General features: G+C 50.8%; 13 protein-coding genes across 13 annotated transcripts; 9 read left to right on the top strand and 4 right to left on the bottom strand.

Moving 5' to 3' along the window:
• Window positions 1-1,113: 1,113 nt before the first annotated feature.
• On the top strand, window positions 1,114-1,710 carry COCCADRAFT_36428 (uncharacterized protein; the record flags this gene model as incomplete). The annotated part of the gene is made up of 1 exon (XM_007713724.1): window positions 1,114-1,710. One exon carries the CDS (start codon window positions 1,114-1,116, stop codon window positions 1,708-1,710), a length of 597 nt encoding a protein of 198 aa, XP_007711914.1.
• Window positions 1,711-1,979: 269 nt separating this feature from the next.
• Window positions 1,980-4,272, bottom strand: COCCADRAFT_4702 (uncharacterized protein; the record flags this gene model as incomplete). Its single annotated transcript, XM_007713696.1, has 2 exons — window positions 1,980-2,558; window positions 2,638-4,272. 2 exons carry the CDS (start codon window positions 4,270-4,272, stop codon window positions 1,980-1,982), a joined length of 2,214 nt encoding a protein of 737 aa, XP_007711886.1.
• An 813-nt stretch (window positions 4,273-5,085) lies between these two features.
• Window positions 5,086-5,826, top strand: COCCADRAFT_95191 (uncharacterized protein; the record flags this gene model as incomplete). Its single annotated transcript, XM_007713723.1, has 3 exons — window positions 5,086-5,129; window positions 5,174-5,537; window positions 5,593-5,826. 3 exons carry the CDS (start codon window positions 5,086-5,088, stop codon window positions 5,824-5,826), a joined length of 642 nt encoding a protein of 213 aa, XP_007711913.1.
• Window positions 5,827-6,247: 421 nt separating this feature from the next.
• On the top strand, window positions 6,248-6,904 carry COCCADRAFT_95104 (uncharacterized protein; the record flags this gene model as incomplete). The annotated part of the gene is made up of 1 exon (XM_007713722.1): window positions 6,248-6,904. One exon carries the CDS (start codon window positions 6,248-6,250, stop codon window positions 6,902-6,904), a length of 657 nt encoding a protein of 218 aa, XP_007711912.1.
• A 129-nt stretch (window positions 6,905-7,033) lies between these two features.
• COCCADRAFT_95192 (uncharacterized protein) lies at window positions 7,034-7,195 on the bottom strand (the record flags this gene model as incomplete). Its single annotated transcript, XM_007713721.1, has 1 exon — window positions 7,034-7,195. One exon carries the CDS (start codon window positions 7,193-7,195, stop codon window positions 7,034-7,036), a length of 162 nt encoding a protein of 53 aa, XP_007711911.1.
• Window positions 7,196-7,259: 64 nt separating this feature from the next.
• Window positions 7,260-7,650, bottom strand: COCCADRAFT_95111 (uncharacterized protein; the record flags this gene model as incomplete). The annotated part of the gene is made up of 2 exons (XM_007713720.1): window positions 7,260-7,531; window positions 7,626-7,650. The coding sequence occupies 2 exons, from the start codon at window positions 7,648-7,650 to the stop codon at window positions 7,260-7,262; spliced, it is 297 nt and encodes a 98-aa protein (XP_007711910.1).
• Window positions 7,651-8,867: 1,217 nt separating this feature from the next.
• Window positions 8,868-9,230, top strand: COCCADRAFT_95163 (uncharacterized protein; the record flags this gene model as incomplete). The annotated part of the gene is made up of 1 exon (XM_007713719.1): window positions 8,868-9,230. A coding segment is annotated over one exon (363 nt), but the record flags the coding sequence as incomplete, so codon positions are not given.
• A 246-nt stretch (window positions 9,231-9,476) lies between these two features.
• On the bottom strand, window positions 9,477-11,825 carry COCCADRAFT_4698 (uncharacterized protein; the record flags this gene model as incomplete). The annotated part of the gene is made up of 1 exon (XM_007713695.1): window positions 9,477-11,825. One exon carries the CDS (start codon window positions 11,823-11,825, stop codon window positions 9,477-9,479), a length of 2,349 nt encoding a protein of 782 aa, XP_007711885.1.
• A 3,889-nt stretch (window positions 11,826-15,714) lies between these two features.
• COCCADRAFT_95147 (uncharacterized protein) lies at window positions 15,715-16,287 on the top strand (the record flags this gene model as incomplete). Its single annotated transcript, XM_007713718.1, has 3 exons — window positions 15,715-15,796; window positions 15,861-16,140; window positions 16,197-16,287. 3 exons carry the CDS (start codon window positions 15,715-15,717, stop codon window positions 16,285-16,287), a joined length of 453 nt encoding a protein of 150 aa, XP_007711908.1.
• Window positions 16,288-17,863: 1,576 nt separating this feature from the next.
• COCCADRAFT_36422 (uncharacterized protein) lies at window positions 17,864-19,698 on the top strand (the record flags this gene model as incomplete). Its single annotated transcript, XM_007713717.1, has 5 exons — window positions 17,864-18,074; window positions 18,125-18,334; window positions 18,386-18,647; window positions 18,694-19,517; window positions 19,574-19,698. 5 exons carry the CDS (start codon window positions 17,864-17,866, stop codon window positions 19,696-19,698), a joined length of 1,632 nt encoding a protein of 543 aa, XP_007711907.1.
• A 757-nt stretch (window positions 19,699-20,455) lies between these two features.
• COCCADRAFT_95157 (uncharacterized protein) lies at window positions 20,456-21,877 on the top strand (the record flags this gene model as incomplete). Its single annotated transcript, XM_007713716.1, has 1 exon — window positions 20,456-21,877. The coding sequence occupies one exon, from the start codon at window positions 20,456-20,458 to the stop codon at window positions 21,875-21,877; it is 1,422 nt and encodes a 473-aa protein (XP_007711906.1).
• Window positions 21,878-22,493: 616 nt separating this feature from the next.
• On the top strand, window positions 22,494-23,441 carry COCCADRAFT_95083 (uncharacterized protein; the record flags this gene model as incomplete). Its single annotated transcript, XM_007713715.1, has 1 exon — window positions 22,494-23,441. One exon carries the CDS (start codon window positions 22,494-22,496, stop codon window positions 23,439-23,441), a length of 948 nt encoding a protein of 315 aa, XP_007711905.1.
• Window positions 23,442-23,791: 350 nt separating this feature from the next.
• Window positions 23,792-24,563, top strand: COCCADRAFT_36419 (uncharacterized protein; the record flags this gene model as incomplete). The annotated part of the gene is made up of 2 exons (XM_007713714.1): window positions 23,792-23,850; window positions 23,903-24,563. 2 exons carry the CDS (start codon window positions 23,792-23,794, stop codon window positions 24,561-24,563), a joined length of 720 nt encoding a protein of 239 aa, XP_007711904.1.
• Between the last annotated feature and the right edge of the window lie 946 nt (window positions 24,564-25,509).

The following is a 25,509-nucleotide window of genomic DNA, read 5'->3' as shown; positions in this document are numbered from 1 at the left end:
AACTTGCCTTTAATCTACACTTCTTCTCTTAGAATTACCTAAACCAGGGATTTGTGCTCGGTGGGCTGTTGTTCTCCGCGGCCCAACCAAAGTTTGTGTGCTCCTTGCTTGAAACCCATGTTCAGAACCACTCGTTCTGGTGGCGAGGCTGACACAGAAATGCAAGGGCAAAGCGATTGAGTAGGGAAAGCAAACCTATTGGTTCGGCGTTGTATGTGCAATGATCCACGCAACTTGTACAAAATTGCCCAAAGTTGACATACTCTGGGTAACTGACGCCACGTATAGAGCAACACTGCTCGTCAAGTCGTGGTATTGGCTCGGGCTCATGTCCGCAGACTTCGACGGTGATTTTCGAAGATACTTAATTGAGGTGGTTGAGGGATCATCATGTTTGAGAGATGAGGCCATTTTTTTGGTTCCGCGGTGCGAGTTTGGCGGTCCGCGCAGCAGTGTCGGATGGAATAAGTTCGGGTTACCGAAGGAACTCAACATGGGCCGTGTGGCAACGGGGCATAAACGGGGCTGGTATCTGTCCAAGTTCTCAAGCAGACATGATGGTTTCAAAGTCCACAAGTATAGGGGCAATGGGGACAGACTTGGTGTTGTACTCCTTGGTTGCAACAGTGCAACGCAGGACATGAGTCTGTCATAAACAGATGGTAGAACAGCGCCTTGAAGAGCTTAGCGTGTGATGAAAGTGTAATTTGGGCAGTCACTCCAAATGACCACTCGAATCAGTGCGCACAAATGCCTCAATTCACTCTTCACCCATTACCGCTTACAGCCTCACATCAATTCACCTTTCACTTTACTGCTCCATCGCACACATTTGGCTTTCACGACAAAAAATCAGTTACCACAAACACAATGCCTCTTCTCCTTACCCTCCATTCAAGCTACAGCTTCTCCCCACAGCGCTGACGCTCACCATCAAACACCCTGATACGAGCCTCAACGCCCATCTCGTCCCTTTTCACAAAGTACCTCAGTCAATCCGATAACAAACAACCCCCAATCTCGAACAACCGCCGCTCACCCATCGACGCCCTCCTACATGTACCACTCCAACCAAACGCGTCCCCGACTCACTCCCACACAAACATCCCCACAATGTGCAAAGAAACCGTCTCCCGCCACCGCCACTGCACGCACTCGCGCCTCCTAAACCGCACCTACTGCTCCCTCATCGAACCACCCTCCCCCTGCACCCCCACCGCCGCCCGCGCCTGTCCGCGCTACAAACAGCACCGCGAAAAACCCAGCGCAAAAACCCCATGTCTCGCCTGCAAGCGACAAGAGCGGATCCGCGAGATCCTAGCCGAGGAACAAGAAACGGCACGGAACGAGCTGCGGGCCGCGGGGTTCAGTGAGAAGAATGTCGAGATGATGATGGTGCCGCCGCCCACGGGGTTCGTGATGCCGCGCTTGTTTCCGAGGGGGAAGGGTGGCAAGATTATCGTTCATCCGTTGTTGAGACATGCGCAGCAAGGGAGGGTAGAGGGTGCTGGGGATACTGGGTTGACGCCCAAGAAGGTGGACTCGCGGAGTTCGGGGGGTAGCAGTGATAGTGGACTGCAGAAAGAGGTTGGGCAGGAGAAGAGCAAGAGCCCGGGTAGAAAGGGGTTCAAGAATTGGATTAAGGAGTTTCTGTTGGCGGGAGATGTGGAAGATGCGGTGAGTATCGGGTTCCCGAAGATGGATGCTTAGGTGTTGGTGGAATGGGTTGGGTAGAGGAAGAGGACATATACATCGGTGGGATATGATGACGATGAAGAAGTGGATCTGGGATACACAGTGGGTTGGATTATATGCGGTTGGGCGGGGCTCATTTCTCTCAATTTCTTATCATACTACGCGCGAGGCTCTATTACACTACGTACGAGTCCACACTATGACACGCGCGAGTCCTGGATGGATATTACTGCGTCCCCCCCAAAAAGAAAAACGACTACTACTCAAAAGAAAATATAACCAATCTACTCGTTCTGAATGAATAGCTTCGTCTCAAACCTCTCTCGCAACCTCTCATATCTCTGGACATCACCGACACTAGGTCGTACCGTTTTCGCTGCCTCGATAAAATCCAACTCCTCAATAGACTCACTACGCCGCCTGAAGGCATGCTGGCCCGCCTTACGCAGCAGACTCTCCAGATCGGCACCCGAAAAGTCTTTGCACACGTCCTGCCGCCCAATCTCGGCCAGTTCCGGGTTGATGACGCCGCGTTTACGAATGAGTGACTTGAGAATATCCACCCGTTCGCTAGGCTTGGGAAGTTCAACATAAAGGAGCGTTTCTAGACGGCCTGGACGTAACATAGCGTCGTCAATCATCTCTGGACGGTTGGTTGCGGCGATGAGATAGATACCGTCCCGCATGGAGAGGCCGTCAAGTTCCGTCAGGAGCGTATTAACGACGCGAGCAGAAGCTTCATGGAGTTCCGTGGAACGCTTCGGGACAAGTGCGTCAAGTTCGTCGAAGAAGATAACGCACGGAACAGATGAGCGGGCGCGCATGAAAACTTGGCGAAGTGCGCGTTCTGATTCTCCGACATACTGCAGACACAAGGTCAGTAAAGTGTGATCAAAGGATAGGGAATATTCGTTCAAATGACTGTCCAGTCTTTGTACTCACCTTGTTCAATAGCTCCGGTCCCTTGACGCTGATAAAGTTTGCCTTGGACTCGGCGGCCACGGCCTTGGCTAGAAGCGTCTTACCACAACCTGGCGGACCCCATAGCAATACTCCGGTGGGTGCTGAAATGCCAAATTTAGCGAATTTTGCCGGGTCCTTGATAGGTTCGCAAATAGCCATCTCGAGCTCCTCGCGGACACCCCCGAGCGCACCCACATCGCGCCATGTAGTGTCTGGTACTGTCGCGAAGCCCTCTCGTTTCGATGAAGGAGTAATCGTTGGCAGAACAGCCTCAAAGGCCTCCATTGAGATGACTGTGTCCTCGAAACCTTCGGGACGCGGAGCCTCTGTGTCCTTCACTCGCTGAATCAACCGTCGAATCGACTTGTTCATGAGCGCCTCCGAACTAGGAACCGCTTCGTTATCTATTTCCATGGCACCTTCTGTGCTGGCTGCTTGCTTTTCGAGTGCCAGACGATATTGATCCATCGACCAAGTTCCTGCTTTGCTCACAAGGTCTTTCAAATCTGCACCAACAAAACCGGCGGTCCGCTTTGCCAATACGTCGAAGTTAACATCTGGTGATAGCTTCGGTTCCCTTGTAAGAGCCTGAAGGATGGACTTGCGCATCGGTTCGCTCGGTACACCCATGTTGATTTCCGTGTCGAAACGTCCTCCACGTCGAAGTGCTGGGTCAAGACTGTCTGGGCGATTTGTTGCTGCCAGCACAATGACCGGCTTGCCATCGTTACCCTCCATAGCTAGACTGTCCATGGAGATGAGTAACTGGGCCACTATTCGCTTCTCCATCTGGCTTTGCGCACTGTCACGTTTTGGCGCGATTACGTCGATCTCATCGATAAAGATTAGACATGGCGCAACTTCTTTGGCCCTTTCGAAGTGTTCGCGAATCTGTTTTTCTGACTCGCCCGACATCCCGGATACGACAGAAGGACCAAGAATTTCAACGAATGGTACGCCCAGCTCGGCCGCAAAAGCCCTACTAATGACTGTTTTTCCGCATCCCGGTGGGCCATGGAGAAGTATGCCGCGAGGTATGGGAATTTTCCGATTGGCGTATTCCTGTGGACACAGCAACGGCAGCACCAAATGCTCTTTGAGCTGCCCTTTGACCTTTTCAACACCTCCAAGATCCTCCAAGGTCACGCCAGTAGGTGCTGAAATCTCGATTTTGCTCTCTTGGGCGGCTGCACGTTTTTGTCTCTTGCTATCGCGCTCCTCTTTTGACTTGCCGCTGTCCCTCTTTTTGCTCTTTTCACCATTAGTAGTGGATTTGGATGTAGGCCATTGTTTGACGATCTGGCGGTTCATCCAGTCACCAGAAATGTCTTTGGGCTCATCCATGGTGAAGTTTCCCTCGAGCTCAGCTAGTTCGTCTTCTTCATCGCCAGACTCATCCTCTCGGATCACGTCAATCACCCGATCAATAGAGTCTTCGAGCTGTTTCTTTGGCCGTCTTTTTAAGCTGGAGTTCGATTTCTGGATATATTCATATACTGTATGGACCCGCAGCTTCAGTGGTGATTCTCCTTTGTCGTCTAGATATTTCTGGACTACCTGGTAGACGTCCTTATCCAGGCCAGCTTGTAGGGTGGGCCGACCTTTGGACGGCATGAGCGTGTCAGTGTAGTGAGTGTAACTAGCAATAGGAGTGAACAATGGTCAATGACGATTGCGGTTGAAAATGGCTGTTGACGATGGTAGCTGAAGATAGCAGTTGGCAATAGTAGGAGATGGCGATTGGTAATGGCGATTGAAGATAGCTGCCGAAAATAGCCTTTGGTAATGGTGCTTGAGAATGGCGGTTGACAATAGTCGCTGACAATAGTCTCTGTTGATAGTTGTTACGACGGTGATTGCGAACAGCCTGGACGCGCATAAAATAATTCGCGGTTCTTATCGATAACACTAGCGCGAACCCTCTTTCCGCTCGAGGAAGTCAAGCAGGACACCTTTGTCATCCTTACCATAGAAGTAAACAGAGTCATGATACCCTTAACTACATTAAAATACCGCGCAATGACTCACACATAGACTCACCTTGGCCCAGACTCGCTGTCTTATTGCCATGCTATCTCGCTACCATGCTACTGCTGTTGTATTACTGCTCTTATCATTACTTGTACTGCTAATTCAACATGCAAGGTTTCTCCTTCTACAGAAGAATGCTTCGAGTCAGAGCGATTGCGTCTTATGTATAAGTCCAAGGTAAGAGACTCCCGTCGACTGAGTTGCTTCCTGTCATGTAGTGTCCCGACGGTATTGTGCTATATTAGGTTAGCGTTCATTGTTTTGGGCTTAGTGAATCGCCCATGGTATCGCGCTAACGGCCCATGATCGGGCGACCTGCCGGCACCAACCAAGGCATGGAGACCCGACTGCGAGGTCGCATGCGCACCTCCCAACACTCATGGAGACGTTGACAGCATGGGGAACTCAAATAGCGCTAACAAGATCTCTGCCCAGGACAAGTGAGTCACAGTCACATTTGTCGTAACTGATACTAATAAGACAGAGCGATCCTGGACATGAAGAACCAGCGGGACAAGCTGCGGCAGTACCAGAAGCGCATCACTATCCTTACCGACCGCGAGAAGGAGATCGCAAAGCAGTGTCTGGCGAAAGGCGACACAAAGAGTGCGAAGCTAGCGCTGAGAAGGAAGAAGTATCAAGAGTCGCTGTTATCCAAGACAGACTCGCAGCTGGCACAGCTGGAAGTCCTTACGAGCGATATTGAGTTCGCGCTTGTACAGAAAGATGTCCTGTACGGGTTGCAACAGGGAACTGCTGTGTTGAAGGAGATCCACAAAGAAATGGGTGGCATAGAGAATGTTGAGAAGCTTCTTGGGGAGAACGAAGAGGCTCGGGCGTATCAGGAGGTATTACTACCCAACTATCTCACCTTGTACTTCCATACTGATGCGCGCGCAACAGGAAATCAGCGAAATGCTTGCAAACAAAATGTCCAACCAAGACGAGGACGAAGTCGAAGACGAACTCGAGGCCCTCGAAGCCGAGGTTAACGGCACCAAGTTGGTTCTGCCTGACGCGCCTGAGGCACAGCCGCAATTTACACCAGAGGAAAAGGCGCAGATGGCAAAGGACCGGGCGGCACGGAGGGCAAGAGAACGGGCTGCTGAGCAGGCTTCGCAACCCATGTTGGCTTGATGAAATATACGATGATGTAGGCATGGCATTAGAGCGCGGCGTTTGGGTGTTTCTGAGCATCATATGGAGGATTCGGCGACACTACAGGTCCAACAACATTCCTGTACGCAAGTGTCTATTCAAAGACAAACCTATAGGTTGGTGGATGCGTTTACCACGTGCATAGAATCTTCGCGACAAGTCACGTTTATGAAGAATATCTTTTCGTTGCATGCGTTGCTGTTTCCTTTCCCCGCACACCTCTCTTGGCGATATGAAGAAAGACCAGGTTATATGAATAACGTCTCTGCTTGTGTCCATCTTCCCTTCCCAGTCTCCATAGCATCCGTGACAGTGACCAAAGCTTCGTCCAAGCTACCCCGCCCCCACCATCCACACCAGACCCGCATACATACAAACATCCACCAACGCGCACCCAAACATGTCGCACTCACATTCGCACTGTCACGACGAACATCACGACCACTCGCACGGCGACGGCCATGATCACAGTGATGACATCACACCCGCGCTCCAAAACATTCTCTACGAACAAATCGACTTCCCCAAGCTAGTCACGCTCAACGAAGATGAATCCAACAGCGGCCGCGCCATCTGCCAGAAAACATGGGCCCAGCGCCTAGATCCTGAGCCAGAGCTCAAATCCAGCGCCGACGAGCAACTTCTCATGACCGTCCCCTTCACGGGTCAAGTGCGCCTGCACAGCATCATCCTGCGTACCAGTCCCAGCGGCTCCTGCCCCAAAACCCTCAAAGTCTTCATCAACGAAGACGCCCTCGACTTCGAGACCGCCAGCGAGAAGGAACCCACCCAAGTGCTTGAAATCAGCCAGACAAGCGAAGTCCAGGAGATTCCAGTCAAGCGTGCAAAGTTTGGCACCACGAGGTGTCTAACACTGTTTTTCGAGGATAACTGGGGTGGCGAGGATGAGACGCGGATTAGCTATTTGGCGTTCAAGGGTGATTATATGAAGCTGAACAAGGAGGCGGTTAGTGTTATGTATGAGGCTGCGGCGAATCCGAGTGATCATAAGAATATTGTGGGTATTGGACAGGGTGTGGGGAGGAGTATTCAGTAAGCTGAGGTAGGTGACGGACTATGCAGTCAGCATACGGGCAAGGGAGTTGAAGGTTTGTCAAAGGATACCATCATGTAGCATCTATATCCTTGGGAACATGCCACTCACTACACAGCATGCCTGCATATTTTAACAAAACATTTGACATACTCGGCGTTTTTTCTTGTCGCTATTTCTCGTGGGTATCATACCATCATAGAATCCAAAATACAGAAAGATTCCAAACCTTCTTTTGCGCTCTTCCGCAGTTCTAACCACACTTGTGTCATTTCTCCTTTCCGCTCTGGACATCTCTTGTCTCAATTATCCTAGGATCCCTAAATCTCTGCTTTTTCTCTCTTTTGTACCAGCCGCATCACGTATGTTTCGTACTTCCCAATACCTCGCCATGCACTTTACTCCAATCAATCTTGCCGTCAATCTCCTCATCCACACGTCCTACAACTGCTACGCTATCACCGCGGATGATGTAGAGGCCCAAGGGAACTTCTTCACTGGGTACTTCCTCTTCTACTGGTCGGATAATGCGCTCGGTGGCTTCTTGGAGGACGAGGTTCATGCTGCCGTCGCAGGAGTGCAGGAGGCCGACCATTGTGCGTCCGTCGACTGTGAGGACGGATACGCGCTCTGGAATAGGATGTTAGTTTGTCTGCGCGGAATGAAGTGAGAGACAAAAAAAATCAAAGAGTCTCTCAATCCGGGGAAAGAACAGGGAACGTACTGTTTAGGTAGGCGTTCAGTGCCATTGTGAAGAGAGAAGATAAGTTGAGGTTTGGAGATATCCGAAGCTGATGTAGGGCGAGCGAACAGAGTATTGCTTCTGTGTTCTCGATTCCAGACAAATTTATCGTCTGACCTCTCCTTACTCGGCGCAAGAAAGCTCCACGAGAGGATCCGCAATCGCGTAGTCGAGCCGCTACTGAAAACGTCGAGCTGGAGCGAGCGGTCTGGCGGTCAAAATGCGCTGATATTCAAGGTCGAATATCCGCCGGAGGTACAGCTGAGAATATGAATGCGCTCGGGGTTTTCCAGGGGCTTGTAAGGAAAAAGAGCGTAGGGGCGTTGTCGGCCTTGCTGGAGACAGACAATGTACAAACAGCTCACAATGGAAGCTCGACTTTGGAAGAGTCCGTGCGCTTGGCCAATCAGCGTCGACTTCCTCCGCATGACCGGCGGCTTCACGAGGCAACGGGACGTACTCATGCAACTGCATCCATTAGTAACTGCCGGTTCAGTTACATTTGACATGTATGAAATTCAGAAAATCTCAGGTTCATAATTGAAATAAGTCATCATGACGTTACACTTCATTGTAAACTTTCTCACATCTTCATCTAAATCTCTAAAATCACCTGCAAGGCATGCATCGGGTGCTCGGATCCGGTTCCCGGTTGTGTTTTGCTGTCTCCCGAATTTATTACATACTCGGCAGGCGAATGTTTGCATTGAAGCCTGAGAAATTGGGCGTTCGGCGATAGTCACAGCGGCTGTCCATCAAGACCACCTTTACAGTTGATATCCTCATACCAGTCTTTCTAATCCCGACTAAGGATGCTGTACCAAGAAACTTTTCAGCAGTACCTATTTTTAAGTTTTGATCATGCATCTTTCAGCCATGTCTTATTAGATCAAGTTTGCATTGTAAATACAGAACATTGAAAAAACACCAAACCAAAGCCGAAGAACACAACAGAAGAATCGCAAAGATTTCTTTTACCAAATTCACCAACGGAAATCTGATTGACAGTATACAACCAGCCAACAAACTCGAAAACACAAACAACCGCAGAAATGTAGAGACGTTCCAAAACACTTCAATCATTCACCCACACAAGCACATACGAACAACAATCACCCAGGAAGAAACATGACGCTTCCAGATAGCAGACAAATACAAACCGTCATCTAGCTAAAAGTTAGCACCCCTCTCCTTCCTCTCTCCCCCATTACCCAGCACCCCACAACCATGTCCTGGCTCAGCAACCGCACCAACCCCCCCAACCCCAAACCCTTCCCCTCCCAACCCGCCTATCCCACAACCGCGCCTCACCCCGCCCTCCCCACCATCACCATCACCCCCACAAACCCACTAACCAACCTCCACCTCGTATCCCACGCCGAATGCATGCACCTCCTCAAAGCAGCCCGGATCTCGTACACGCACACGTACATGGCACTGAAGCAGCACGTGTACCATGATCTGGCGAGTGCATGCGGGACGGCACTGAATCAGCTGGAGAGTGTGGGGGAAGAGGGGGATTGGAAGGGCGTTATGATGCGGTTTGAGTGGAAGTGCGGGAAGTGTAGGGAGAGGGCGGCGATGTGAAGGGGTTATTAGCCCACCAGAAAGCCCCCAAAAAGAAGAAGAGGTGACGTTTTTTTTTCTGAATATTTCGGGCTGAGTAGTTGGATATATTGTATGGGGTTTGAAAGGGAACATAAAAGCACGGACTTCAGTTTGTTGGGGGGAAAGATAGGGATGGACATGATTTCCTTTCATTAGACTTATGGATTACTTTTTTACAAGATTTTCGGTCTTAGGGAATTATACACAATTCGTTACAAACATGCTTCAAGCAGTCCACTTGGTGGCAGAAGCAGCCCTCTTGCTCCACTGGTGGTTGCCCTTGCTATCTCCCTTCCTGTTCTTCTCCTCAAACAGCTTCTTGCTCAGCTGCTTGTACAGGAACTTGCCGTTGTTGTTGAAGTTGATGCTGTGGTCCGAGTCGGTGAAGTAGGTGTTTTGCATCTTCTCGGGGCTGACCATGTTCACCATGAGGAGATCGACGAGGGCAGCAGCGTTCTGGAAGTGGACGTTGTCGTCACCAGTACCGTGCTGGATTACAACACCACCCGCAATTTTCTTAAAGCCCGTGGCGTCGTGGACGCGGCTGCTGTTGTAGCCGTCGGGGTTGATTTCGGGGGTCTTCATGTAGCGCTCGGTGTAGAGGGAGTCGTAGAAGCGCCAGTCGCTGACGGGAGCGGTGATCATAGCGTAGCTGATGATTGGGTCACCGACTTCAACAACCTTGGAGGAGAGGTAACCGCCGTAGGACCAACCCCAGATACCAATGTGCTCGCTGTCAACCCAAGAGTTCTTAGCGAGTTCCTTGGCTGCCCAAATCTGATCTTCAGCCTCAAGTTGGCCAAGGTTGGACGCTACAGTTGAGCGGAAAGCACGGCCCTTGCGGCCAGTACCGCGGTTATCAACTGTGAGAGTGATGTACTCGAGCTCTGGGTCGGACGCAATGTAGGCCTTCCAGTTCAGCGAGCTGAACTGCTTGTGCACTTCCTTGGCGTTGGGTCCGCCGTATGGGATGAGGATGAGAGGGTACTTCTTGCTGGGGTCGAAGTTGGGTGGGAGACGAAGCATGGCATCGAGCGTGTAGCCCGATGGGTGCTCTAGGTCCAGGTATGTAATGTTGGGCAAGTTGTATTCCTGGAGCTTGTTGTACAGTGCGCTGTTGTTCACAATGGTACGGATGGGCTGGCTCGAGTTGAGCGAGTACAGTTCCTGGTATGGAACGTCGGGACCAGCATATCGTAGGACGTAGTAAGAGCCGCCGGACGAGAAAGAGCCAGTCCAGAAGGCAGCCTCCTTGTCATTGACAAGGGCAGTCTTCTTTCCAGAAAAGGTGACGGAGTACACGTGGGACTCGGTGCTGTGATGCTCGGTGGAAGTATAGTAGACCAGACCACGCTTGTAATCAACCTTGAGGATGGAGAGAACCTCCCACTCGCCGGAGGTGAGTGCAATTGGCTCTCCACCAGAGACTGGGAAGAGGTAGATGTGCGCCCAACCACTCTGGTCAGAAATATCAAGGTAGAACTCGGTGGAGTTGCCGGAAGTGACATTTCCAGCCTCAAGAGCACCGATGTAACGGATCTGCATCAAGTTCTCGAGCCATCCATCGGTGCCGTCACGCTCACGGGTGACCTTGGACGAGCCGGCCTCGACGTCAACAGTCACTAGCTTCTCCAGATCTTGAACACGGTTGTAGGCACGGTAGATGACCTTGCTGTGGCCCTCAGTCAGCCAGGCGACTTCACCAATGACGAGGTCGTCCTCGGGGAACGCATCGATTGGGATGTTTGAGACTTCTCCGGACTCAACCTCGAGCATGTTCAAAACGACAGTGGGATTCTTGGTGCCGACCTTGGGGTAGCGCAGCTCAAGCTCGTTAGGGTACACGGGCACGAACTCCGAGTCGTTGTCGATGTAGTATGGGATTCTGAATGAGCCAACTCCGGTCTCGTTGAAGCTCAGGAAAGCAATCCTGGTACCATCGGGAGAGTACCACAGAGTGTAGCGGTCGCCAAAGATCTCCTCTTCGTAAACCCAGTCGGGGACGGCGTTGAAGTAGTCTGGGCCGCCGTTCTCGGTGATTTGAGTAATGGTGCCATTTGTGCTGACATACAAGTTGTTTCCCTTGACGAAGGCGACTTGGGATGAGGAAACCGGGCTCCATTCAGCATACTGAATGTCGCCAGCTTGCTCGGGGTCCAGTGGCACAGACTCGCCAGTTGCGACGTCCATGATCAGGTAGTCGGCATAGTAAGAGTAGCGGTACTCCTTGGTGTAGTTGACAGCCCACATGACTTTGCTAGCATCGGGCGAGATGAAGAAGTCCCAGTAGTTTTCTGGGATCTTATCCGCAGAGATGAAGGTGGACGATTCACCCGTTGCGACATTCTCGAAAACAAGGTCTCCAGAAGCTGCTGGGTAGATGTAATCACCATCTTTGCCAGTTCCAACCCAGCTAAATGAGCGGGAACTAGCAGACAAGGACCCAGGGCTGGCGGTGGTCTCGTTGTAGGAGAGGCGCTTGGAGCCGTTGCCGAGAGGTTGGTGTGGCTTGCGGGCAGGCTCAATGGCCTGGATTAGCGGCAACACCGCTGCGAGGAGGGCGAAAGAACGCATGGTGAAGGAAAATACGAGGTCAGACCCCAGAACCTTTCAACAAAGAAGGTCGGTGATGGAAGCCCGCGCAGTAGCCCGGGGTGCACTGATGACGTCCTCGCACCACTTGGTCGTGTGAGCAACTTGTCGTGCAAGAAGACGAGACGAAAACGCCAAATCGACCGTGGTGTACAATATGGTAGTGCTGTGTTCTTATGTACTGTTGACGCGCAAATTGGTCTGATTGATGTTCGCATTCGAGCTTCCGCATTGAGCAGGTGTTAAGCGTCCCAAGGCCGACTGGTGTTTGCCAAGGAGCCCAAAGCAATCGGCCTGCCGGATAAACAAGGGCCCTAGGGGACGCCTGGTGTTGGCCACCTGGATTATCGGAGCGCCTTTACATTAGATAGGAAGGTGATCCAAAATCACCGCCATCTGCATCTTCCAACAGCTCACGGAACAGTCGGTACAGCCCTCCCCACGATCACGGCGCATAGCTGATAGGCCATGTCCCCTGCGGCCGTCTCCATATATTTCCGGGAAAACGTCGATAGAATGCTTGGTAACGCAGGGGCGGGTGAGTAGAGTAAGAGTGAAAGGTCTCTCTGGATTCTGGAAGGAATGCCAAGCCGCTGTCAGTACGCTAATCGCGTACCTTGCCCTTATCGCTCTTTGCCTCAGCTCTTCAAACGTCTACTTCCGACCTTCATCAGCTCTTGTTTGATTCTTGAATATCAATCCACTCGGATCCCGTCCGATTACTGGCAGAGAAACTACATCTGCAACGATGTGAACAAGTCGCACATCTCACGACGCTCTGAACGGCATTTGCGACCGATGGCGCGATTCTTGTCCATCCTTGCGTCCATCTTGCTTTTCCACAAAAACCAAATGGCGACCGTCCCGCTACAAATCAATGCAAAGTCGGCAAAGGATTCGTTGGTGCATCTGCATTGGGTAGAGGAGTGTTCCCCTTGAGCTGATAACAATGGCCATCGCCTATTGGCCATGCTTTAGCCACCAATCTCTAATGTTGATGAGACCAGCAATCGATTAGGGGCACATTGCAGCAGGGAGCAACCAAACATTTAATACGTATCAAATTTGTGCTTGGAAGTTGCCATTACTTGACTCTGGCCCGCTAAACCCGCTCATACGACCCATCCTAGTACCCATCAGTCAGCAGAGTTCTTTGGAGGCACAGAGTATTACCATGGCTTTGCGCATAAGCTTTTCTCTGATCCTTTCTCGTCGATCTTCTTTGCTCTCAAAAATTGTACGCAAGACTACAAAGGACGTCGTTGAAGTTACGCTTTTCTTGCTGACATCAGATCTCGGCATATCCTATGTTCCGCACCGTCCCGTCCTTGCATCGGAAGTTCCTCCGCCACTCAGCGAACAGGAAGCCCTGGATATAAAACAGCTTCTCTATACCGAAAAATGACATTCCGAGAAGACTGAACACTGGGATTGGGAATTGAAGCAATATCCTGCTGCTGGGCCAGCACGACTTCCCCGGAATCCATCGAGTCAAGCCAACCGCGGTCACGTGTCTGAGTTTACGTCCTTTCATCCCAAGCCTTGACAACCCCCAAACGACTTTCATCATCCCAAGCCTTACTTGACTTCTCTTGTCTGCCCGTAAGCATCTTACCTCAATGCGCTAGTGGTGACAGGGTACGAACAGCTTCTCTATGTCAGCCAAGCACCTTGGCACGATCTCGTGGATGCTAGTTTCCCTCTAGCCCTCTTACAGTAGCTACGGTTCTTCTATACTGAAGACATACGTTTATTTTACTTTCTAAGACTACTAATTATTATTCCTCTTATCTCTAATTATAGACAGAATAGTTCAGGGACTGTTCTAAACCACATCCAGTGCCAACTAAGGATCGACTTCAATTTCTTCTCGCATCCAACTCTGCTCTTCCATTACATTGCACCCTCGTGTCATCTTTACATCTCAGCCCGAGCGATGTTGCCGTATACGTCTATTTGGTATTGCCAGGACTTTACAAGGCCCCCGAACGCGATGAACGACTCTTCTTCCCATACCCGGCGCATACCCGGGTAATACCAAAAGCCTTATCGATAGGCGCTTACACTGCGCAACCCAACAAAAGCAGCACCATGCTGCGAGAAGCACAACACCAACATACCGTACCGATACGCAGATCAACGGGGGCCGAAATACACCCCGCAAGGGTCACGCAGGGCCAAAAACTACAGCAGGGAAGAGCGGCCATAGAAAAAAGCGGGGGTACGGCCCGCTAGTGTGGTATCGACTAGGCCCCCTCCTCCCCCCTCCCCTCACATCATACCCACATGCTCGTCTTGCAACGTGCATTGACGAGAAACATGGGCCACTAGGTGCCTGGTCAAACGTGAAGAGACTGTTGGGAAGGGAGAGGAGGGTATCCCGTGTTCGTTTCGAAGAGCAGGAAAAAAAGCAGGTTGATGGGTATGCGACTGGCAAAGAAGGGTCTTGCTACAGAGCGGTGAGGTGATCCAGCCTGAGCGCGCGCCATGTGTAGAAACGACTGGTCCCAAGAAAATCATTTCTTCACGACGTTGCTTTGGTTCACGTGGGTGACACGGGGACCGTTGTCGAGATCACGTTCTAGCGATCGACACTTCTTACTGCTTGCATCCTTGCAATTTTTGTTTTACAGGTTTGTGGTGCTACGCGCACGCGAAAGTCAAACACCAAGACGTCAGCGTTTTGAGACGTCATTTTGCGATCGCCCACTACTTGGATGACCTTGGTGCTCGTCATTATGGGCTTGTTGTCTGGATCGCATTATGTAGTGGTGAGTCATAGGTGCTTGGTCGCGACTAGAGGTGAGAGAGTGCGATGGAAGGGAAGCAGGGCCCAGCGTTCAACGCGCTGTTTATGCGAGTCCCGCGATCCTTTTCTTTTCCAGGGAAATTACGTTGGGTAACGAGTCTGGAAAGTTATCCAGTAATTAAGGTTTGTTGGCGACGCTGTGTCCATCCCCACTCGGTGGATTACAGTCTAGTCTGCCCATTTGCGTTTATCGAGGGTAATATTGTACGCATCACGAAGCGGTCACCCGTCAAACATGTTGTCTCTGTTGTCATATTCAAGTCTGGGTCACAGATGTCATTATTCCCGAAGGCTCATCTTGGAAATGTTGTCGCCCTTATGCCGGCATATGACCTGAAACGCGGGTTGTTCGCACTTCCATTACGCTGTTGCCATGGGCGGTGTCGGAGCCACGAAATGTTGAATGTCAACAACACATGCATGGGTTCTAGATGCGGGCATTGATGTGCACCGGTGGGCTTGGAGTAGCGGTGGCATGTTGGCTTACAGTTGTCTGTTGGCGGTGCTCGGCACCGCGTCACGGATTGAAGAGGCTGGAAAAAAAGTGGGGAAAGGCACCGCCACACCCGGCACCAAAACATCCGTCGCAAGACCTTGGCTTCGAAACGAACATTGCAAAACACATCCAGAAATAGATACTTTTTTCTGCCAGTTTCAGCAGCCCTTGTTGAAATGAAAGGGGGGGGGGGGGGAAGATCAAAGACGGTTGAGAGGGGTCAAGCAAGGCTGCCATAGAAGAGCTCGAAGCAGCTCAAAGTTGTCATGGACCACGTCGCATCGCTCGGCACAAACGGCCAATCAGACGCGTGGTTTGTGGCTTTGTCGTCATGCGCCACCCTTGAGTGACGTCGGTTTCCTGAAACCAAGCGCACCCTGGTCATGGCACCCATCATCGCTGCGCCTGGCGGTTCAAGAGGCATAAAAGCACAGGGAAGAGCTGCTCTTGCGTTCGCATCACTCCTGCCAATCTCTCCTCATCGTGGTAGACAAATTCCCAACACCATCTACAGCCCCCAGACTCGATCCCTCAAAACACCCCCTACTATTTGATATATCGCCAATATGGTTGCTCCGGCTATTCTCATGGGCATTCGTGGTGTCCAGGTGCTGTTCAGCATCATTGTGCTTGGCTTGAGCGCATATCGTAAGTAAAAAAAATCGACCTAAGTGTTTCTGAAAGCCCTTGTGCTGATGATGAGTTTTTTTAGTTGTTGATGCATACATCACTTGGGTACCAGGAAGCGTTGCGTTTATGCTCTTCACCTCCATCTGGACCCTTCTCGTTGTCGCCTATCTGATCCTTGCGCCGACCCGCTTCCCTGCAGCTGCGCACAAGTATGCTGTCGCGGGAGTCGAGTTCATCACCATGATCTTCTGGTTCGCCGCTTTCGTCGCTGTGGCTACGCGCTGGGGCGGTGAGTGGTGGGTTGGCCATGGCACCTTCTGGAGCTGTGGTGTTGCTGCTATTATTTTCGGAGCATTCCTCTGGTATGTCAAACCTAACATGTCTTTGTGTGTTGTGACAGCTTTTCTGACAGGACTAGGTTGACATTTGTCGCTACCACTGTTCTTGCGGCGCTACATGTTCGTGGCTCAGCAAGCAGCGACCCCGCCCCACCCATGACCAACGTCTAAACAACGACCTACTATTGTTACACTTCGACCTATACCCACGGCTAGCTTGTAGCCACCCAGGAAATGATACCCCAAACTATCTCTTTGACTTGTTCTCGTCCCGTCTCTAGGGGATGCGGGACTCGGCGTTTGTATTTGGTGTGTACGATATGTTGTTACGACGCCTTGTTGGCATGTTATGGATTTCCGTAGCCACACGCTTAATGAAACTATTTTCTGCAAGTACTCTTTCTGCTGACATGTATCTTGGTCATGGTGATGTTGTCAGCGGCGCCGGAAAGGGTTTTGCCATTGCGTAATTGTTAGTCATTGCCTGACACGGCGTCTGCTACTGTTTGTAGTAATAGCTGGTTGTGTGAACAAAGCGTAATAGTAGCGCGCAATTGTGGCATCATGCCCAGAATTTGGATGGGCTTGTGGTCGGCCTCGTGTTGGCCACGTGATGATCCTCCGGGTTACCGCTGTCCGCACTCCGGAGGGAATGTGGCCGGGTCTCCCACACACACTCACCCCGACCAGCTTGCGAGCCAGGTTCTTTTTGTATTACTTGGCCAACGTCTCACGGTCTTGTAGGATTCCACAAAACGACTATAACTTTATTAAGGCGACCAACGTGCCAACTTGCGTCTTAATTGACCTGCATAGGTGGTGGGCATGGCGATCCACATTAATCCCTTCGCTTGCGCAGTCGGAGCAAATGGCACGACTGCCCTCCCCAGCTGCCGATGGTGGCACGGGAGCATTGATTGAGCCACGGGCTTGGTTTGGGTCGGGAGGGATTGACACGAATGAGTGCGCTTGTCGTACATGGTTACTTGGGCAGTACAGGCGCCCACTGGCCTGGCATGCGCTTTATCGGTCTTGCCGTATACGAGCCGCAACGGATGTCAGGCGCTGTCAGATTCTCATATCCCTAGCTTGGCCTCACTTGTACTATTGTTTATTCCCAGTTGGCGCTACCAAACCACGTGCAAGTGTGGAGACCAGCCATGGCCACAGCAATATCATGTAAAACTCCGATTCTGCATTGTATAGTAGGTAGATATTGGCAAAGCCGACTGCAATATGTACAATTCCGGCACCCACCCCGAGCCGGCGGGAGGCCAGGCACGCTAGAGGGCAGACACGCTAGAGGGCAGACACGAGGGAAGCGGCAGGGAACGCCACTGCAACTCGATAGTGCAACCACCGACGACCTGGATGACTGACAATGGACAGGTTAAACACACGGTTGCGGCAGCGGGTGTGTTCCAAACAGGCGACAGTTCGGCCTTCTTTCACCAGCGTTCGGTCCAGCAGCGCCCGGCCATTGGCCCTTGACCTCCAATTTAACCGGTGCCAAGCTATGCAAGCCCATTGCGCCGAGACGCTTCTCCAATACAAGGTGGCGCTTCGGCAATACGGTCACCCTCTCCGTCTTAGCATACCCTTGCCCCGGACCATCTGGGGTAACCAGCCGGGGTAGTGGAGAGTGTTTGCAGCAGCAGCCTGTATAAAGCATATCAACCCCCACTGGCCTCCATTCCTGGTACCCCCCCATTCCTTCACTTCGCTGCCACCAAAGACCATCGTCATCATGGTGGGCGTTCAGAAACTCGCGGAGGGCACTGCTGCCGAGCCCATCATCACCCGCATGTTGGAGCAGGACAAGGTACGATGGTGGAAAAAAAGAAACCTCCGCCTCATGTATGTCTGGCTCTTCTGCTGCTGCATGGGCGTTGAGATTACATCTGGTTTCGACTCTCAACTCATTGGCACCCTCCAATTCTCCGTCCCCTTCAACAAGTGTACGTGCTCCATGTGCTTTGTGCCCCCGGCCCCTTGCTAACAAAGATAGACTTTGGAGACGGCTACCTCGACAAGGATGGAGAGCACTCCATCAACCCCAAAATCATCGGTTTCATGTCTGCTTGCTACCAGCTCGGTTCCATTCTCGCCGTCCCTATTGCCCCATGGCTGAACCAGCGCTATGGTAGACGTATGGCCGTCTTCGTCGGTTCCGTCATCATGGTTGTTGGCGCTATCCTGCAAGGATTTGCCCAGCATAGTAAGTCTCATTCGATGCCCATCATCAAATTGTAGTTCTCACAATCAACAGTCGCCATGTACATCATTGCACGTATGCTGCTCGGATTCGGAATTCTCTTTGCCATCATTGCCGGATCGGCCTTGATTGGAGAGCTTGCCCACCCCAAGGAACGTCCATTCATGACCTCTCTCTTCAACGCCTCATACTTTATCGGTTCCATCACCGCCGCTGCCATTTCAATCAAGACAACCACCATTGGTGGAAACTGGGGATGGCGACTTCCTTCGCTTCTCCAGATCTGCCCTTCGATTCTGCAGATTTGCACCGTTTGGTAAGATACCACTCCATTTCAACCCGACACTCGCTGACATGGCTAGGCTGCTCCCTGAGAGCCCACGTTATCTGATTTCCCGTGACCGTGACGACGAGGCCTATGCTATTTTGGTCAAATACCACGCTGAAGACGACGCCAACTCGCTCCTCGTCCAAGCTGAAATGGCCCAGATTCGATCCACCATCAAGCTCGAAATGGAGAACTCCAAGCAATCCTGGATGGACATGGTCCGAACTCCCGGTATGCGCCGCCGTGTCATCATCGCCGTCTTCTTGGGTCTCTTCACCCAGATGAGCGGCAACACTCTGCTCTCTTACTACCAAAAGCTGCTCTTCAACCTGATGGGTTTTACCGATAACAACACAAAGACGCGCATCAACATGGCCAACCAGTGCTGGAGTTTGTTGAACGCTGTCATCATCGCTCTCGTCGTCACCCGATTCCCCCGTCGTAAGATGTTTATGCTTTCCGCTGGATCCATGGTCATGGTCTTCATGGCCATTACCATTACTCTGCACTCGCTTCAGACAGCCGACAAAGCCGGAACCACCAACTCACCGGCCCAGATCGCATCTCTGTTCTTCTACTTTGCCTACTCTCCTTGTTACAACATCGGAAACAACTCGCTCACATACACATACCTTGTCGAGCTGTTCCCTTATGCGCAACGTACCATGGGTATCGGTATCGAACAGATTTTCGGAAAGTTGGCTGGTTTCTTCTCCATCTACGTCAATCCCATTGCCCTTACCGCCATTGAGTGGAAGTACTTTGCCATCTACTGCGCATGGATCTCCTTTGAATTCTCGTTCATCTACTTCATGTACCCCGAGACGTACAACCGCACGCTCGAAGAATTGGCTTTCTGTAAGTTGATTTCCATCATTTCTCGCCAATATCATTTGCTGACTGTTTTCTCCCAGTGTTCGAGGACGATCTTGCCGACGAGGCTACCAGGGCAACCGAGAAGTCGGTTAACCAGGTTCAAGACAGCACAATTGTTGACCACGGCAAGACTGGAGCTACTACGATCGAACGTGCTGCTTAGAGATGTTTTCTTGGTGAACAAGTCATTCTTTTCGGCCGTTTTTTTAGATGCGTAGTTTACATCCATATATAATTCAGAGCAGGTCATGATTTATGATATCGAAAGAGGCCACGGCTACATTACCGCTCTTGCATCAAATGATATATGATTTTACCATCAAACATGAATTTACGCTATGTATTGACTGTGCTATTCTTGCTCAACATGTAAATGGTCGAATTTTTGCTTCATTACTATGACTAAATGCTACTTCATCTTTCGCGGTCAACCGATTACTCATCTTCACCAATGCAAGGTTGCCAAAACCGCTTTTACCATTTTCCAACCTTACCAAACTCATCAAGCGCAGTTTCCACACACGTGATGGCGTGCACATACCCTTGTCTTTCCATTCCCGCATTGCAGACTATCGTGAAACCAGTTTGTTGATAATACCATGTTAGGTTTAGCGCAGCAGTGTGCAATGTAACTTGCCGCACTTTGGCCCCTCGGCCTCAGGTTCAAGACATGCATTGTGTGTTAGACATTATGAGGCTACGACATGGTGGATTTGTACTGTTAAGGAATGGGATATAAGACAAGGGCATGTTCACGATGAGGATGTTTTTGAATAATGCAAAAATGTAGATTTGTATTTAATACTCACGTTTCTTTTTGGATAATTCTTCTTTTCTAACTTGTCAATCAGAGAGTACCTTCGCCTACAGCTCATTTACCTACAGCTCATTCACCTACAGCCACCAGGAACATCCTCACCATGAATCGAAACACTACCCCGAGTCCTGCATCTACCGTTGTGTCACTGACAGACTCTCGAGATAGCGTAACACGCCGTCGTGACAATATGGCCGCCTCTACACAGACTGCCCAGATAGACTTTCTGAAAAGGCAGCTGCAATCGTTGACACGGGCCAAGACTCAGACTAGCAAGAAGTGCGATGATTTGTTCCGGGATATTTCTGCTTGGTCTGAAAAGTTCGAAAAGGAAAAGACTAGACGGACGCAAAGCGAGGAAAAGCTGTCGAAAGAACGCCGTGCATTCATTGGGCTCAAGAAGGAAATGCAGGAGCTCAAGGAAAAGACTGATAAGGAAGTGAGGGAGGTCAAGTCTCATCTCGAAAATGAGAGGAAGAAGTGGATGGGACAGGGGCTGTCTACTAATAGGAAGCCCAAGGGTGCCGTTCAAGCCAATACCTCCAATCTCCAAAGCCGCATCAAGTATCTGGAAGAAGAAAACGCTCGACTGGAAATGCTAACCAAACACCACGATTGCGAGAAGATTTACGACGACGCCCAACAGCAAATCGATGATGCTATGACCCTCCTGCGAGCTGCGGAAGCCGAGGCCGAGGAGCTGCGCTATCTTGAGAGTGCTAATGAAGAGCTTACGGAGCAACACTACTTTGACACACAAAAAATTGAAGAACTCTTTGATGAGCTGGAGTGTTGCAGGGCCACGGTGGAGAAACTCGAAGAAGAGATTGCTGCTGCTGATGAGCAGCGGGGCTTGGAATCACCTGTATCTTCCAATTCTGATATCTCTGATGTCTCAGATATTTCACCCGGTGCGTCACCAACGCCCACCGAACCTTTGGATGAAACCTCAGAAACTGATTACCTTAGACAGTCTCTCCACGACGCAGAAACTGAAAACGAAAACCTCATCCGCGCATTCGCCAAGCTCTCCCACGAGCACTGCGATACAATGGCCGAACTAGACAGGTTTTCTGAACACGTCACCTTCCTGACTAACGCAAACCTCGACCTCGAGGCGCGAAACGACGTTCTAGAATCCCAACTCGAGACCGCTATCCAGCTTCTCCGCGCCACAACCGAGGAGACCGGGCAGGACCCTCCAGCCCACCACCGCACCCACACTACCTTCTCAGACCCAGACTTCGTCGATGACCTGCCCACACCCGATCGCGATTCCCCCATCCCCATCACCATTCGACTATACGAGAAACGCGACTGGCCCCTTCTGTACCATGTCCAGCGCACCTTGTTCGGTACTCTTCCCTTGCAAGTCGACGGTCCCTTGCATCTCGTGCGCGAGTTCGTGGCTACGATGAAAATTTCAGAACATGAATTTCAGGAGATGAAGGAGCGGGTGGAGAAGTTGGAGGGGGCGTTTGCGGTGGGGGTTCAGGAGGTGGAAAAGTTGAAGAAAGGTAGGTAGGAGGTTTGGTTGGGGGTTCTGGAGGGTGAGAGTTGGATTCATGTGATTAGATGGTTTCTTTTATGCTATTTCGTTTTCATTGATAGAGTTATTAGATTGGGTTCGGAATTGGAATTCCTATCAATGCAACTTTTAACACGGCTTTTTTCTAGTGGTTCTTGCAAATGGTGAAAGCGATGCCCACGTGATGTCCGAAATACCTGGATCGGTCTAGCCTTTTGCAGGACCTCTGTGACTATTGAGGAGGGGTGGTAGCGTCCTTCTTTGGGTTTAAGTACCTGCGTTCATGATTACGTTGCCTTATACGATGCTTCAGCTGACTAGTCGAGGGTTACGCATGTCATTGGTAGAGCGAGGCCCGTGCACAGCCGTACGTCTCCGGTTGTGGTAGCGGGCAAGGGCTATGTGAGGTATTTTTACCTAAAGGTAGCAACAAGTTCTAGGTTGAATGCTGTACGCTAATCTATGTGTGTGGCTGGTTTCAGCCACACTAGTCGTATCCGTTGGTTTACGTAGAAGTGTTATAATAAAAATAGGTGCGACTATTTCACAGTACATGTTCAATACCTTGCTTTCCACACCTCGCATACGACGGCAACTAACATTATCCTAAACCATGACTTCAGAAACCGACGAAACCTCTAAAATCGACTCTGGCAAATTCTACAACGAATACAAAGGCCACCCCATCAGCGACTTGACCAAATTCCGCGACATAACACTGGCCGAGCGCCCCGACAAACCCATCATCTACCTCGCCGGCGACTCCTCCCTCGACAACAAATTCTGGCTCAAAGAACGCATTTCCGCGGGCGACGACGCCTCTGCTATCCCCTCCATCTACCACTCGACCCTCGCCTCCCCCATCACCCTCATCCCAGACGTAGCCTACTGGCTCAACTCCGCCCTCTCCACCCGCGCCACATGCATCAACACGGCCATCGAAGAATCCCTCTTACGCTCGCGCGATAGCGATCTCCTCCCACACGACGCCTTCATCCGCTCCAACATCCGGCCCAATGACATCCTCGTCGTAAGCGTCGGCTCCAACGACATCGCTCTAAACCCGACTGTGGAAACCAGCGCGCACATGTTTCAACTTGCGTGGCTTACCCCGCGCAAATCCATCGAAGACGGGTCCGCATGGGGTCTGCCGTATTTCCGCAATATGTTCGGAACGAAGATCCAGGAGTACATCGCCCGCCTTACGGAAGAGACGAAGCCAAGGGCTGTGATTGTTTGTATGATTTATTTTCCGCTGGAGAGTGGGAAAGGGCAGCAGGGCTGGGCGGATGGCAAGCTAAAGGTTCTGGGGTATGAGAGAGATCCGGGGCAGTTGCAGGCGGCGATTAGGGAGATGTATAGGAGTGCGACGGAGGAGATTAAGGTCGAGGGGGTCGAGGTGCTGCCGTGTGCGTTGTTTGAGGTGCTGGATGGCAAGGATGCGGCGGATTATGTGGAGAGGGTTGAGCCGAGTACGGAGGGGGGGAGGAAGATGGCGGAGGAGTTTGTGAGGGTTTTGGGGGGGGTGTTGGAGGAGGGGGTGGGGAAGGAGGGTGAGTAGGGTGTGTGTACTAAGGTAGTAAGTTGATGTCTCTCTCTCTCACCGCGGAGGAAGGTATTTTTACTAAATTAGAAGATAAAAGGCGTCTTGAAATGGTACCACACATGTATCCATGTGGCGCAGTTTTACCTGGGACACCACTATCCAATTACTTAGCGCCGTTGTGTAACACCCTCTGTAGGATTGGGAGCGCTTACGATCAGCCTTGCGGAGATACATAAATACAACTACCGTTATCAGCAGCGGCATGACAAGTGTTGTTCTGATTTATATCTCAAATTCTGAGAACCGAGCCCTTGACAAATCCCTAATCCCATCATTTCTATCACTACATAGATACAACATACGCTATGGCAAAGCTGGAGCTCAAAGGTCCATTAAGCAAGGCTGAAAAGCCCAAATTCTCACAGTATGCCGTTTCTATTTGCCTGTCGCGTCGCTCATACGCTTATCTTACATAGTTTCCTCACCTCTCCCCTCGTAACTGTCACTGTTGCTAGGTCGAGAACATTCTACCTCCATTTCGACCTTCTCGTTGCCGAATCGGACATGTTTTCCAACAGCCTGACTGGCGGGTTCAAGGAAGCAGAGGAGAAAGCCATTGAATTGGAGGATGAAGATCCCGAGATTTTTGGATTCTTTGTCGAATACCTTTACCGCAACCAATCAATTCTTTCCCGCGACGTCGCACATTATTCCGAATATGTGACCCTGGCGCGCCTCTATGCCATGGGAGAACGCCTAATGGCGCCGAAATTCCAGGCCTACACGTTGTGGAGGTTCGCCCAGCCACTAGACACCCGCACAACTATCTCAGATGAAAGCATCTGTGAGCTGCTCCGGATTGCGTGTGAGGAAATTATGGAGAGGGTCGGTGAAGATCCTCTAAGATCCCACATATTCTGGTATGCAGGGAACCAAATCGCAGGGCTTCAGAAGTCGGGCATGTTTCGTCGGCTGTTATGCGACACTCCGGATCTGGGCAGGCACATCTGCTTATGGCTGGGCCAAAGTCAACCCAAAAAACCAGACATGCCGAACGAACTCAGACACCAGAAGTTTGAACCAGAGAGCGAGTACCCCCTACAACAATACTCTAAGACTGCACCAAAGGATGAATAGTTTGGAGCTAGAGCGGGCTGAAATTGACTTGTAGGAAGGGAAGTAAAGCACAATGTAGTTTGTCTCTTTACGAAAGTTGGAGTTGGGAATATACTTTTCAGTTTGGATAACTCCATGTCCACGAAAACGATGCAGAGTTATCAACACGCAAGCAACTTTACCTACGGTTCGTGTGAGCAGTTGACTATTGTGTACCTTTGTGATATTGTACAACCTACTTGAGCGTGATTTTCAGATCTAGAGGCAGCTTGCAACACTATGGCGAGCAGATGTAGCACAAGATCTGGTACAGCATTCATGTCAGTCGCACAATATTGATCGACCAATGCTGTGTAACCGGCGAACGCAATATTAATATAGCTATATCATCCTCTACAGTGAGTTCTATTGACCTTTTTTGTTTTTCCGTATTTTAGACCTACAATATAAATACCCAGATAGAAGAAAAATCATAGTCTTAGATTTGAGTATTACCGCGCGATTGAGTGCCAGGAATCCGAGAATGTCTTCGTGCAGGAGGATGATTGCCAAGTAGCTTGGCGTGGAGAAGTTAACACAGGACGATCGAATCACATCAGTTTGTATTGAAAAGGAATGCGAACACACTGTACTGCATCTGTTTCTATAGAAGTCAGGTGTTCTCTTCTGTTTTTGCCGCGCGTCGTCTATTGTTGCATTAGGCGCCCGTTCGCGCCATCCTTTCTAGCATCCCTGCATTAAATAGCCATAGATGCAGCCAGTTAGGCGCTGACACAAGGCATCCAATTATATGCATGTAGAACCTGCTCTGCTCTAATAGAACGCAGTGGTGTATCTCGCACCACTGTGTAGTATCATCACTACGAACGCCCTGAAACAGACAAAGCTAAGAGCTACCGTGTCCGTGCGCGCAATGCGCGGATTCGCGCAATGCGCCGAACCATCAAAACACCTACATTATCTCAGC

This window comes from Bipolaris zeicola, assembly GCF_000523435.1.
Source record: "Bipolaris zeicola 26-R-13 unplaced genomic scaffold scaffold_66, whole genome shotgun sequence".
NCBI lineage: Eukaryota > Fungi > Ascomycota > Dothideomycetes > Pleosporales > Pleosporaceae > Bipolaris > Bipolaris zeicola.
This window is presented reverse-complemented; position numbering and strand designations above follow the sequence as displayed.